Source organism: Rhea americana, unplaced genomic scaffold, assembly GCF_003343005.1.
Source record: "Rhea americana isolate MKP2758 unplaced genomic scaffold, rheAme1 scaffold_113, whole genome shotgun sequence".
NCBI classification, from domain to species: Eukaryota; Metazoa; Chordata; class Aves; order Rheiformes; family Rheidae; genus Rhea; species Rhea americana.
The window spans coordinates 2,241,316-2,256,150 of record NW_028185184.1 but is presented as its reverse complement, the minus strand read 5'-3'; the positions used below and the strand labels follow the sequence as shown (position 1 = coordinate 2,256,150).

The 14,835-nt window shown below is 36.2% G+C and overlaps 1 protein-coding gene across 1 annotated transcript in view; it reads right to left on the bottom strand.

The window, feature by feature from the left end:
- LOC146600860 (cadherin-10) overlaps positions 1-12,670 on the bottom strand; it is a 62,024-nt gene extending 49,354 nt beyond the window's left edge. Inside the window, exon 1 of the mRNA XM_085316589.1 lies at positions 12,440-12,670. Within this exon, the coding sequence (XP_085172715.1) occupies positions 12,440-12,670 (231 nt within the window). The remainder of the gene's footprint in view (positions 1-12,439) is intronic.
- Between the last annotated feature and the right edge of the window lie 2,165 nt (positions 12,671-14,835).

The window sequence follows — 14,835 nt, the reverse complement described above, 5'->3', positions numbered from 1 at the left end:
GTAAAAAGAATTCTACGCAGTATTTCCAAGAAAACGTCCTAATCCCATGCTTCTCTTCTTACTGTCTCACTCCTCAGTGGTCCTCTAGCCATTGCATCTATTTTCCTTGGCTTTCACTAGCAAACACACCACTCCGGACAGAGTGAATGGTCTGCCATATAACCCAACCTCCCTGAAGAGACGATCAGGCCATCAGTTTCCTTATCTTCTAACTGCATTATTTATATAGTGGACTCTTTTTTCTTTCTGAATGACCTCAGACATCCTGCTGACTGCTGAGATATTTCAAAATTATATCAGAAATCCTCTATGGAGCTGGTATTCTCAGTTGTATCACCATAGGAAAATGCAGCAATGTTCCTGCACAATAGTTCTCATAAGCAACAGGTAATTTTAAAGAACAGAAGGAGTGGCAAGTTCTGTGTGATTTTGCAAGTAATAATATAATAACACTTTAACAAAGTCCTTTATCTTTCCTGATTCCTTTCCTTTAGAGATGTTTTTATCTGCTATTTAGCTTGTACCCATTTAGCCTCATCTGCTGCTCACTATACTCTATCATTTAAATTTAACATTTCCTAATTACCTGTACTTCATTAATTTTTCCTAAATTTTAATAACCCAGACTAGAGTACCACATAATGCTAACCACCCTTTTTGTTTTCTTCCTAAAAATGGATTCTTTCATGACATTCCCACTCTTTAAATATAAAAAAACCCATTAGAATATCTCTCATTTTTTCTCCATTTTCCTTGTGACATCCTATACAATTATATTCATTTTTTTTTCACTCTGCCAAAATGTGATCAGCTGAAGTTTCAATATTGTTTTCCATATATTTCCATTCTGTCATCATTTTATCATTTAATGCTAACTAGATAATTTATAACCATGATTGCCTACACAGTAACAGTTTTTATAAACAGTATTTTATATGTTTATTTTATAAACAGTATTTCTATACTCAGTACAAAATAGCACTTCCAAACCTCTGTATCCACACTATTGTGTGTGCTCAAAACACTCATTTTATGAGTRGAAAAAATAAGAATTGAATTTTGCTCGGGGAATCCCACTTCCTGAAGGTCCCATCTGTAATGGGATTAGCAAGCATAAATCCGGATACTTGGATATTTTAATCTATGCATATTCTACATCAAATTTCATATCCTCAAGAAAGGATATGCAAAAGTTCTCACTGGAAGATAAGAGTTCACAATACAGAAAGAAGAAAGCTCTATACAACTTTATGTCTCTACATACATAGTGTATTCCTCTAATCACTATGTTCTAGCATATGCCCTTCTAAATTATGTATAATTACAAAATCAATTAAATCATTTTAGGAAGAAAACCCTAAAAAGCATTTTCATAATATAAAAGAATTTCTAAATTTAAAGGGAGGAAAAAAGAAAAAGACTCTTCTTTCTCCAGCTGCTTTTGGATGAAGAAGAGAGAGAAAGTATTCTTCATGACTATTTCTCCTGTAACATGTAGCCACTTTAACAAGTATGCAGAATGGCAGTTGTCAACTTCTCCTACAAAGCAGTGGTTCTGCCACCACAGTTTTACCCTGAAATATTTCAAAGCATTAAGTCGAATCACTATATCGAGGCTTGTTTTCTTATAAATAAATAAATAAATAAATGTAATTTCTACATTAAGAAAGGGAAATGATTCTTTGGGGAATAAAAATGTATCAGAAATCATCAAAATAATGGAAATGAAGAACAGTACTATTACGCCACGCCTCATAACAAGAGGAAACTTAATATGCTCATGTCTTTCCACCACTGCATTAAAATACACACGTGGGCAAATTCAAAAGAAAAGTGGCCTGGAAGGAATGAAGAAAAAACCCTGAAGTAGAGAGAGCACTCACCTTTCTGCCTATATGGAAATGATTCAAGAAAAGCTAATTCTGCATAGCCCTGTGTTGCCTCTAAATCTGGGTAGCCTGATTACAGTGTAGGCTGAGGTGTTGGAAGCAGAAGGCATAGAGAAGATCAGAGCAAGCCAGCAGGAAGAGCCGGGCGTCTGTACAACTAGCAAAAGGTGAATGGAAGAGATCAAGAGAATTGCTATCGAGCACTGACGTTCTGTGTTTAATATTTACATCTTCTTGAAGTATCCTGCATTTTCTTTCTCACAAATTTTAAGGTCCAAGCTACCTAAATATTAGGGTTAGCAGTTACATCTTTTAGCTATGATTATTCTCCGCAACATTATAGGCTTCAAAAGTATGATATCAAGAACATCCCAGAACGCAGTTTTTCCACCTAGATGGCAGTTGCATGCAGTCAGTTTGGACATGCCTTTTAGCAGACCAAGCCACCTGCTTACACATTAAATATCTTTCTAAGCAATTAGATGTTCCCAGACATGTCAGGTACCTTGCACCTGCATTTCAGCCCAAACTTCCAGGCTGTCAAGAGGGACAAGAACCAAGTCTTTAAGAAGACAACACAAGACTCTGTTGTTAGACTTGAAGAGTCTACAGACCAAAATATAGTCAAAACAGATGGCAACTGTTTCCCACAGTAACTCCGTCTTCCTTTAACCACTCTCAAATACAGCTATGAAAAGATTCAGGAAACAGAAAAAATATAGTTTGAAAAAGCAATAGGGAAAGGACTGAGGGGTTGGAGAATGATGTTTGTTTACTCCTAAGAAAAAAATGCTACTTTGTCCACCAGGGACTACAGATACATTGATTTTATAACTACGTACTACCTTAAAACAGAAGGCATTGATGGGTCTGATAAAACTTACTATCACTGCCTTACTTTTGTGTTCAGCATGTTTTCAATTATCTCCATGGACAAAAACACTTACAAATATAGGGCACGGCTTCCAGCAGGAAGACATTTTAAAAGGGTAAACATCAACTTTAAATTTCTTAGAACTGTCTCCCTCATGGGTATTTTGTTGCAAGTCACAGATTTTCCCTCAGTATTACCCCTGGCTCTTCCTTGTTATCTGTGTATATAGGATATTTAAAAGGTCATCTGCATCTGATTTAAAAAAAAAAGAAAAAAGAAAAAAAGAAAGATTAGAAAAGAAAAGAAAAAGCCCCTAAAGCATCTACCTTTGAATTTCTGTTGAAACTTGGCTATTTATAAATTTATCATTTCAAACAAGGTGTAGGTCAAACATTTCTAAAGCTCCCTTTTCTATTATGCTTTTTAATTCCTCCAGTGAATGGATGTACTGTGATGAAGTGGGCTCTACTTCTCCTGAGCTATGACTTTGAATACAAATCGTCTCAGTTTAATCAGTTCTTTCCTTATTGGAATATCTTTTTTTGACAAGCAGATATAATTTTAAAATGGAAAGAGAAATGGAACTGAAAGGAATTGGAAAGTCCAGACTCATCTATTTCTCTGTTTCTTGTACTAGTTTGAAGCATGATGCAATTTTAAAGGCAATGCATAATCATGTGCAAACTCTGAGTTTGGAAACCACCCAAGGGGGCTGTAACTCTCCYGCAAAAAGGCAGTAAAATGGATCTTACTGATGACTGTACACCTGATAGAAGGATGCCCAAAGCTTAGATTATCTCCCCTCTAAATCTTCCTGATAACTGATCAACACTACTGCACTTTGTGATTACACCCAGCTGAGTTGATTATCTCTTCTACCATCTCTTCTGTTGTAGAGGCATCTGCTAGCTTCAGCAAAGTCCATCTTATCTATAATTTATAGCGTGTTCATCAAAACAATACACAGTCACATACAAAATCTCTCTGACATATTATGGCACATTATGAGCATCTAGATTCTGATTCTGCATTATACTCATAATGAATCTACTTATATTTGCCTTAAAAAAAGGGCACATTATAAACGGCTTTCACTCAAGTAGCAACATGTAAAAAGAGAATATAAAAAAGTAACACTTCTAATTCTTATTCTTACATCAAACTTAGCAACTTTTCACTGAAACCACTCACACTTTTCCAGTGACTTGGAGTCATCATTTTACCTTGTAGGATGCACTTAAGTCCAATACTTAAGACTAAGTATGCTCTTAAGACACCAGCTTCCAGAGGCTTGACAGAAAAAGAAGAAATAGAATATTATGCCTTTAGCCCCTATCCATATTTGCAATAGTTTCTGAGTAGACTCTAAATGTGTTTGCAAATAGAAAGCACACAGATGCAATTAGATGGATGTAGAAATTCATGAAACAAAATAAATGTTGTTTTGAAAGTGTTACTTGTGAAACACTCATAGCAGATTATAATGAGCTTTATTATGAGTATATTATATGATTCTACAATATTAAGGTCTGTTGATATATGGAAAAGGAAATAGCTCATACACATCAGAACTGTTATATGCTAAGTATGTTATCTAGTACCATACCTTATGCCTCAAATTCAGAAGCAGTAAGAGTCAACAATATATAATAACTAACAGGACATACATTTCAACACTTTACTTCAGAATCTGAAGATACCAATAGCAGTATTTAAAAACTTTGTTTGAAACAGAAAGCTCTTAAATACCTAGTAGAGACAACTTTCAATCAGGAAAAACTAGAAATCTGTGTTCAAATATTAGCTAATTAATAATTCTGTTCAGCACAATTTAATGTTTAAAGACCTGTTCCAACAAGCAACTTCCTTTACTGTGCACCTTGTAACAGAAATGACAAGCAACTTAAAATTTTTAAAATATTTTTTAAAGAAAGAACAATATTTAACACCAAGCACATAATCTAACTTTCCCCCAAAAGACCACCTTTTGTTTTTACAGCCTATTACAACTTCCAGTCTTCCACAGTTCCAATTAAAGGCCACCAATAGTGTCAAATTCTCTAATAACTCTAGTTCCCATAGAGGCCAAGGAGAAATAGGAACAGACTATCAAACTAATATTTGCTTGAAAGCTGAGCAAATAAAATCCTACACTTTTAGAGATAATACTCCATTTTATTCACTGTAACTTTTCCAGTTATCATGACTTTCAAATTAAGTAAACTTCATATGAAACTGTTCCCACGGAAGTGGAATAGGTCCTGTTCTGAGCATCCTATTTAACTTCAATCATTTGTTTACATGCACATTCACAATACGTATGTCTACCTAAGTAACTTAATGTTCTAGAGGGTTTTTTGGGGTGCAAATTTGCCTTGCAAATACTTGGAGCTTTGCAAGTATGACGACTCCTTTTTCTCTTTGTGGAATCATGGTTCAAATTGTTCACTGGGACATCACTTGCAGTGTGACACAAGGTCCTCTGGTAGTTAGCTACCTATGGATATGTGGTGTGAACCTAGAACCAGCCGCTGGCAGAGACTTTATTGTCCGTGACAATATGATACAGAGACAATCTTGGAACCAGAACAGATCAAACCACGTTACATCCCCTCTTTGCACCACATCAGTTGGTAAAAAAGACATATTATTTCTTACAACTAGATTAGCACACTGCACAGATAACTTTACCCTAACAGTCATTGGCATGGTCTGAGCTCTTCTGCTTGTGTCCAGCCGCATAAAAAGGCAGAACACCCTCCCTTTCAGTTCTGTAGAACCAAATCCAGCAGGACATCRGTAGTTTTTCTCTCTTTCTCTAGAAATTTGCACAGCTCAAGTCCTCATYTACTGTGTTTACATGGCTGCCTTCTTCTAATCACTCCCCACCTCCCACAGAAGGATCTTCTATTATCTTTGGCCCTGAATGAAACTATATGGCTTTTAATTCAGATACCCAATCAATAAGGCTTTTCTGGACTTCACTAAAAGACTGTGGGTGACACGAAGGAAGCTTTAGATGCCTTTCACATTATGGAAAATCAGTTTTGTATCAAAAATTTTGAGAAATCATCCTAATTCTCCTGTGTTCTGGACTACAATAAGAGGTAACAGAGAACCTCTCCTTTGAAAAGAAGCACGTGCCAAGGTATTCCACAATGAGACTCTAGACCTATCCTGAGATATCTGGGAGACTTCCAATGTACCATGAAAAGAAAGTTTTCATGTTGTTGTCCCAACTTGGTGCTGTAAACATCCTTTTGCACAGACTGCGTGCTAAGTATTGCCTAGACTTGCCGCAACTTTTCAAACGTTGATGCCCCACTGGCATCAGTTCCACCACACTGTAATATCTTCAGTGAGACAAGGTTTTTGAAGACACAGAGCTGCGAAAAATTCCCTTTTTTGYACCTGGCAGAGTCATACCAAAAATCCTGAGTCGAAACTGTTGAAGGATAAGACTTTCACTTTGGCAACTGAGTTCTGGGCACAGTAGTCCATGATTCCTCTATTCAACTTCCAGGATATCTTCTTTCAATCTTCCCCTCCCATTCTCCTTTATTGATCCCTGTTACAAGAATCTGGTCCAGTTCAAAATTAATTCACATTGCCACAGAGCTGATTTCCTACACTTGAAAGGGGAGGCATTTTTCTGCTCAATCAGATCTTCACATCAGATTCTGTGCCTGGACATGCGCATTTTCAATTTAAAACCCTACCTTCCAGTCTTTTTATGGCATCAAAGGTCTTTACAAAAGAAAGAGCTATGGAAATCAAACCCTTCAGGCATCAAAATACAGAAGTATTAAAAAGGGTTAGTAAGTCCTCTTCTTACCACAACAGCAATACTTCAGGCGGGCCTCATTTTTTGTCCCACTTGATGGGAAATCCTTTAAATCTACGGCTATATGCTCTTTTGTATTATGCCCTCCAAAACCAGTATTTTTGATGTCTGCTACTTCAGACATAAAATTGAAGTGAGATTCAAGTCTTTATGAATATATTTCCATATCCTGCTTTCTACTGAGTAAGGTAAGTAAGTTTTGAGGTCCATTCAAAACTTCTGATGAGGATGGTTTCCAGCTTTCCTCTCTTTAAGGMAACGCCTTTGCCTAGTCTTTCCTTAAAATTCACTGCTTCTCCAGCAGTGACAACTCTACACACTTTAAATCTTAACTAATCTTTATTCTTTTATATCAACAGAACATGGACTTTCAGGAAAACTCCTTATCTTTTCATCTCTGTGATGTTGCCAAATTCTGTGTTAATTATGTCTCATTGGATTACAGACTGTGAAGCAATACTATAAAATTGATAGAAGAGAATATTTAATTCTAATAAAGGTCAATTTAACTAGAGTACAAGGAACATCAGAGGCTTCTGTACTTAACATCTTTATAAATAAATGGATGGTAAGATGCCTAGGGCTCCACTCACACTTTTGTTAAACACTCTGCTCTGGCTGAGGTGTCTAAAAGCAATGCCACTTTTGGAAAGGCTGCCTCTAAGACCTTACTCAGTTAGGGGCTTGGGACCCTCCTTCAGGTAGCAGTTCTGTGGTATATTATTTGCAGCTGTCCACAGCATCCATGCAGACTTAAAGAGAAAGATGGGCTACGAACTGGTACAGTTGTTCTTGGAAATGTGTTATGTATATACATCCATTCCCTGTACTCCAAGTYCTCTCCCTCAGAAGTCTGTCTCTGTTGGGATACTCGGACTGAGGAGAACTAAGTGAGGTTGTCATGTTCGCTCTTCGTATCACCAAAATTAAAGGATGGATTTAGAAGTTTGCAATTATAAATACTGCCAGAATAATCCCTTCTAGTAAGAGCTCCAAGATTATATATGAAGTCACATATAAACAACACATTCTAAAGGAAAAGCAGTTGCAACTAAGGACACTGTCTTCATATTACATTTCATTCTATATTGCTTAATATGTGATAAATTATCTTTTGAGATACTAAAAAATATTGCAGTTTAACTAACAACTCTGATCTCTGAAAGTACTCTGAAAGTATTCTGAAAGATTCATTACAGTTGATCCTTTATTCTGTACAATTACTGTGATGAGAAACTATTTGAGAAAATCATTGTCTCAGCAAAGAAGAGAAAGTATCTATATGAATGAAGCAAATGGTAACGGGGAAATAAAAAGGAAGGAAGATAAACTTCAATATGGATGAAGAATTTCTTTGTGAATTGCAGTACTGTTGGTTGGTACACAGCATCAGTAGTCTGTCCTTCAGGTGAAAACTGTTAGACTATCATTTTTAGATTTAAAGGAAAAATGCTAATAAAGAATTTTTTCTGTATATATGSAGGATAAATATGATTTTCAGAACATGACTGAAAATGAGTTATGTCTTGTAATTGCACTACTTTCTTAGAAGAATTAATAAATAGTCTTTGAACCTAGATACTAATAATAAGAGAAACATTATGAAATAGCCTTCAGCATACGAAGAAAGAGCAACAGAGTATAGATTTTCTGTGCAGTTAAAACAGAAAAGAAGTATTAACCATAATTCTAAAACCAAATCTGAACAGCATGACTTTTCTAATATGAGTTTCAAGCTTCATTCTGACATCTCTGTATTGGTTTTCTGGAGTTCTGTAAAGGTAGCTTTTCCCAGAATTATTGTTTCGTGATATACTTTTATAAATACAGCTCAATAAATTGTATAATAAATATACAATATATACAGGCCTAATTTCCTGTATTGCTCTTAATGGCTTCAAATTTTATTATAAACCAGCATTGTAATTATTATTTAGTAATGCAATACAAATATAGATTCTGTATTTGTAATGTTATTCTATAGTCTTGATTTCTATCCTCAGAATGCTGCATGTTGCACAAAAGGAAGGCCAACAATGCTCCTTTCTTGAAACAGCAATATTGCCCCGAAATTAGCAGTGAATGCCCAGAAGCCATCAGGAAATACCTGGCTGTTGAGACTATGCTACCATTTCAGAACCATGGTTGACTTAAAAAAGCTCTCCAGTTGTTACTACCTTAGGCATCCCATTCATTCACTGAGCCTACCGGTAYACACTGCCGTACCATTATTTCAATAGAATCTTCTGAAACTGGCATAAACAGTGAATAAATGAATACATAAATTGCATTATGAACTGCTGACACTGGTTTCAAGGGTAATGTGATATTGAATAGTTTTTGAGTTCTCTTGACAGATCTAAGAACGCAAGATAAGAAACTTAAAAATACATGAGCTCTGTAAGCAAGCAGATGTAGCTTCACTAATCCAAATTTATCTAGTATCCCAGATTTTGAATTTCTGTTGATCCTTTCACTGAAATATTTGTCATCTGGCTATTATCCTCAGTACAAATAGTCATACTTAGTCCTTATTTTTGACTGAAACCTCACCTCGATTAACAGTCTTTCTGAGTTACAAGCAGAAATGAATGATTTATTTCTATCATATGCTTCTTTCAAATGCACTTTATTAACAAACAGCATCTCCAAATGTATGGCAGAGAAACTAACAGGAAGGTGGCATTTTATTTCACCCATCCAAACATTTAGGTTTAGAGAAAATCACATAAAAAGAACCATCCAGAAACTCTAGCCAGCCAGATCGATGGATGTTCAGACAATTTCCTCTAATTTTGATTGATTTTCTACTACTTCTGCTAAACAGCTGTTTGTGCTAACCTTTTCCTCCCAGCCACTTTACTTCAAATTCCTTCTTTGTTTAGCAACTTGGTCTGTTTTCTTCTGCTCTGCTGTCACACCTTTTCCTTAATTTTTTTCCCTGCCTTCGCTTTTCTCTGAGTTCACTTGTTCCTCTCTTACATCCACTTTATTGCTCTCTCTTGCAGCCCAGAAAATACTATTTTTGCCTTTGCTAGTAAAAGATCATAAACAGGCTTTGTGAAAGGTCTCAGGACTGGTTTGGGCTTCCCTTGGCCTTGGTTTGCCTCCAGCGAAGAGGCAGGATGCTGATATCTGGTCGTAGATGCACCTTCCCCACTCTCCCAGTATTTCTTAGGGAAATCAGGCAATGTTGACCATACTAGCCCTAGAGGCATCAGAAGGACAAGCGGCAGATACTAGACAGTTTACATACTGCAATTTTAAATATTAATGATTTTTTTGCATAATAATTTGAAAGCTTGGTCTATTAGATTGCTAAAATATTAATTACAGTAGCATTAAATTCTTAGTTTCACATATGAGTCTTTTCCCTTTTGTCATACAAAGATTTTGAGCGTGAAGCTCTTTCTCTGCACACACGATGCTATCATACTGTTCATTTTACATGTATTTTCTACAGTTTTCCCAAACCTGACAAAAATTGACTATAGGGCAATTTTAGATACTTAGGCTAATCTTAAGAGTTCTTGCTCAAATTAGCAGTTTCTTGCTCTAACCAGGGGAAAAAAGTGAAAATACAGTCTTAACTGTGCCTCGATTTTATTCTCAGTTCTGTATTTACATTTACTGTTTTACTTACCTTTACCTACTCTGCATTTACAAACACTTATTTTCTGTCGACCTAAGTAAATAGTGTTTATCAACACCTTTGTCTCTCTTTCTAACACAGATTAATTAGTCTATAAAACTTTTATCTCTTTTTCTTTTATTTTCTCTAAAGTTCTCCTTCAGTCATCATGACAGCAAGAAAATTATTAAGTAATATGACTCACATTTTAAGGGATACTGCGGAACATAAATACTCAAAAACAATGAAATAAAAACAATTATCACTAGGGTGTCCTAGTCTAAGACATTCACTTTAAAACATACTGCTCTTCTTCTAAAGGAGACTGAATTAATTTCAGGTATCCTGCAAATCTGTTTATTTCCTGGAATTTGGGGGAGTAATATGCTCCAAAATACAATGGCATAGGGTTTTGTTACAATGACACTTCGTATTTTGTAGGCAAGATCAATTTTCTTTAGCCATTAATCTGACCTGGATTGGGGAACTAGTGCTAGTTTCTCTTTGGAAGCATGAATTTACATCTGACAAGTTTACGAAATAAATATACAGAATATTTTTAAAGCTCTCAGTATGCTTTAGCAGCTACTTCATTATTCAAATCCTGAAATTACAGACACAAAGCACCAAATAATAAATGGAAACCAAAAGCAGAAAGGCAATTTACTGTATACAAGGTTGTCACCTTTAAATTTCTATATCCTATTTAAATTTCCTGTAAATTTTAATAAGGATCTTCTTTCTCAGGGAAAAAAAAAGAGAAAAAAAAAAGAAACATTTCTAACTCTTCCAAGTAATGCTTCATTTGAATAAATCCTTTTTCTTCCTTTTTTCCAACATTTAATGCTGATATCTTTGTCAGAACAATTGGGCTTTGGGATAATTTGTAAAAGGAAATCAAATAAACTGCTAAGATAATTGTCCCCTAACATCCTCACAGACAAGTTGATGAACTACATAGTAGGTAAGTGGACAGTGAGGGGGATCGAAACTCGGCCGAACTACCGGGCTCGGAGGGTTGTGATAAGTGGCACGAAGTCCTGCTGGAGGCCAGTCACTAACGTGAGAACTGCAGGGTTTAAGACTGGGGCCAATACTCTCTAACCTCATCATTAACAACCAGGAGGACAGGACAGAGAGCACTCCCAGCAAGTTTGCAGGTGATGAGAAACTGCAAAGAGTGCCCCAGAGGGTTGCACCAGAGATTTTGGAGTCTCCATCTTTGGAGATGCCTAAAACTGGACTGGACAGGGCCCTGAGGAACCTGCTGTAGCTGACCCTGCTTCGAGTAGGGAAGCTGGATTAGATGATTTCCAGAGGTCCCTTCCAATCTCAGCGAGTGTGTGACACTGCGTTTGTCAACAAGGCAGCATTTCTCCACATTAATTTACAGGTTAAGTGTGTTCATATGAAAACTTAAGTTATAGAAGATGAAATTTCTTTTCTTATCACTGGTGGCAACTGATATCCATGACTTCTGGTGGTAGCTTCCACTTAAAAGCAAATTATCATTCGGAATGAATTCAACACTTCCTTTTCCTCTTTGTATATCATTGTGGCATTACACCTTACACTTTTCTTAGCAAGTTTCCTGACAAAATGTAGAACTGACTGAAAATAATTTGAGGTATACTTCCAGACAGCAGGTGTCCAGTGTATGTCTATCAAGTCATACGAGCATTTCTGCTGACTTCTCTTGTATTTCACTTCTTAATCACTTCTTTTCTATCATATGCCTGTTAAGGAAGTTCACTTCCAGTTCACTTTCAACTTATTGAAATTCTGGGAGAGTTAGCAACACTGAATATTCTTTTTTCTTTAAAATAAGCTGCATTGATCAAGTATAAACACAAAAAGAGAGTCTACATCATCTTGCATGAAATGCAAAATATTCAAAGAGAAATAACTGCAAAAGATTTTATAACAAATTTTAAAATACTATATTCTGATATAGAAGAGAAATTGAGTAGGCTACTAGTAGAAATAATGTGCTAAAGAAACAAATCTGTCAAATGTCTGTTTCATTCAAATGTTTCTGAATAACTTTAGCTGACAAACTTAATTCTTAGTGCTCTTAGAGATTCTTACACTACAAACAATAGAAGGTATTTGCAGGCAAAGGCATATACCTTGAGTATATAAGTAAACTCAAAAATAATACAAAAAATTACAAGAAATTACAAACCTTAATATTTACCTACCTTGCCCACATACTGATAATCTGATCCTGTGTATTCCTCTAAAAGGAAAAACTGGTTCCACATCCAGCCTCGCTTCTGGCGGTGAAGCGCTTTTCCATCACTCCCTGATGCACGTCCCACAAAGCTTTTGGGTTTGAGATCAGGAGTCCTTCTGAACTGCATTTCTGTACGGCAAGGATGTGGCAGCCACATCCAGAGCAGCAAAAATAACAGGACTTGCCTTGTTGTCATAGCTCTCCACTGCTAACGCTCTCCGAGCCAGTCAGCGATGGAGTCAACAGTTCTGTTTCTCTTGACTTGCTTTCTTATGTCTCTAGTTGCTGATGCAGCCAAACAGTTTCCAGCAATTCATCTCGGATCTGTACATAGTAACCAAACCCTGAAAGTAAACAGAAAAGAGACAATCTAAGTTGAAACGCTTCCCCTCCTGCTGTACACTGCAAAACCTTATGACATAGAAAGCAACTTGAAAAGCTTGTGAATATCAAGGTTATCTTGAGAACTTGGGATAACGAGAGCGTTCCAAATGTTAGGAGCTGCTTTTAAAAAGCTTCATGAGAAAGAATAAGAATGCACTGAGATGACCAGCCGTTTTCCCATTAAACTCTTAATATAGGAACTTCTAAGAGTGTTCTTCATATAGACTGGGGGATTACTACTGCTACTACTTGCACATTAAATGCTCCAGATTTTACTTCAAATGTTTTCCACCTGATTTGATTTACAAGAAATCCAGTGTTTTATTAATTTTACTATCAGGAGGCCTGAAAGGCCAACACTACGCTATTTTAGAAATGAGGAAATGGTAAAACACTAGTTTTAGCATCTCTGGGGTGTTTTAAATGGCAAAAGAGAAAATCATATGCATCAGAAGAAATACAACATGACAAGAAGCAAACTTTTAAATAGAAAAACTTCTTGAGATAGTGTTCTTGCAATATGGAGTGATGAAAATTCAGCCTTAAAATGAAGAAAGTATTTAACAAATACAGCCTGTATTGCAAGTATCCTAAATAGTCTTAGTTTTGCAGAGTGCTTATATGCATCTCACCATGGGAAGTATTATAGCAGAAAAAAAAAAAATTCCTAAACTCATCTTTGTTTTCTCTCCACCTTATTTTTGTGTCTTGCTTTTCTCCTTCTAATACAACTGTGAAAAGTTTGTATCTCAACAAGACAAATTCAGCCAGATTCTCCTTATATTTTTACCTGGCATCAACCACACATGCATTGTTTCCATCCCAGCTTTTGCTTTGTTTTGTTTTGTTTTGAAACATTTGTTGGAATCGTTTCAAAGGTTAAAAGTAAATCCTTGCAGGATTTCTTCTGATTTGTTTGAGTATGCAAACCAGAAAAAAAAATCGCTTCCAAACGCTCAAATCACCCATTTCAAAGCATTCAATTAATATAAATTATTTTAACAGTAAATACAAGTCACCAAAAAGTATAATAAAGCTACTCTAAATATCACTGCATACTGAATACAGATTAGGCTATAGTGAGCATGGACTAAGTATACTCAGATATACTAAATATTCAGATATTCTTTTTGCTCATTCCTTTGTGTACTTTTCAAATATTCCTGCCATCTCTTCAGCCCCATCTGTCTGTTTATTTTTTGCCACTCAAACTCTGCATATTGCAGGATGGTTATACTACGATGGACGAGCAGGGAGGAAGGCTGCCTTGTCCTGCATGCTACGGTTGGAGCCAAGGGTAGAGGAGGAGGAGATCAAGTGTTTGCAGAGCAAGGGAGCCCCGAGGGCTGGRGCAGCCCCGGGGCACAGCTGGTGGCCTCCAGGAGAAACTGAGAGGCTTTCACTTCACTCTGAAAGGAAGCTCCTGCTACCAAGAGTAAGAGAAAATTTGTTTTCCATTAGGAAACAGACCCACTGCCGACCTTCAGAGGTGACAGAAAGGTCCTTTCCTACAGCGTCAAGCACATYTGTACTGTGCTCGAGGAAGATGTGGGAAATTGCTGGGCTAGAAAGTAAAACCAGAGGAAAGGATCAACTCTACAGAAGCAGAGAAAAGATGTATTTGTAACTTTTTTCCCAACCATTCTCTGCCAGCAGAGCAGAATTTTTTCCTACTTTGAAGGAGTTACGTTACTATTTTTTGTGTACGTGCTTTAATAAGTTCTAGCTCTAGAGTCTGGAAACCATTCCTTAACTTTTGATGTATTTATTTTGAAGAAAAGTTGGAGAAAACTACAACACATTGTCCAGTCCAATTTAGGGTTCTGCTACCCCAAATTTTTTAGAGATAACTTTAAATATATATATATATATATATATATATATAGTTAGTAAAACTATTTCTGAAGTAATTTGTATTATTACATAGAATAACAGTATTTTTTATTTCTTCCTCATTTGTGTTTTCTGCTCTTATTT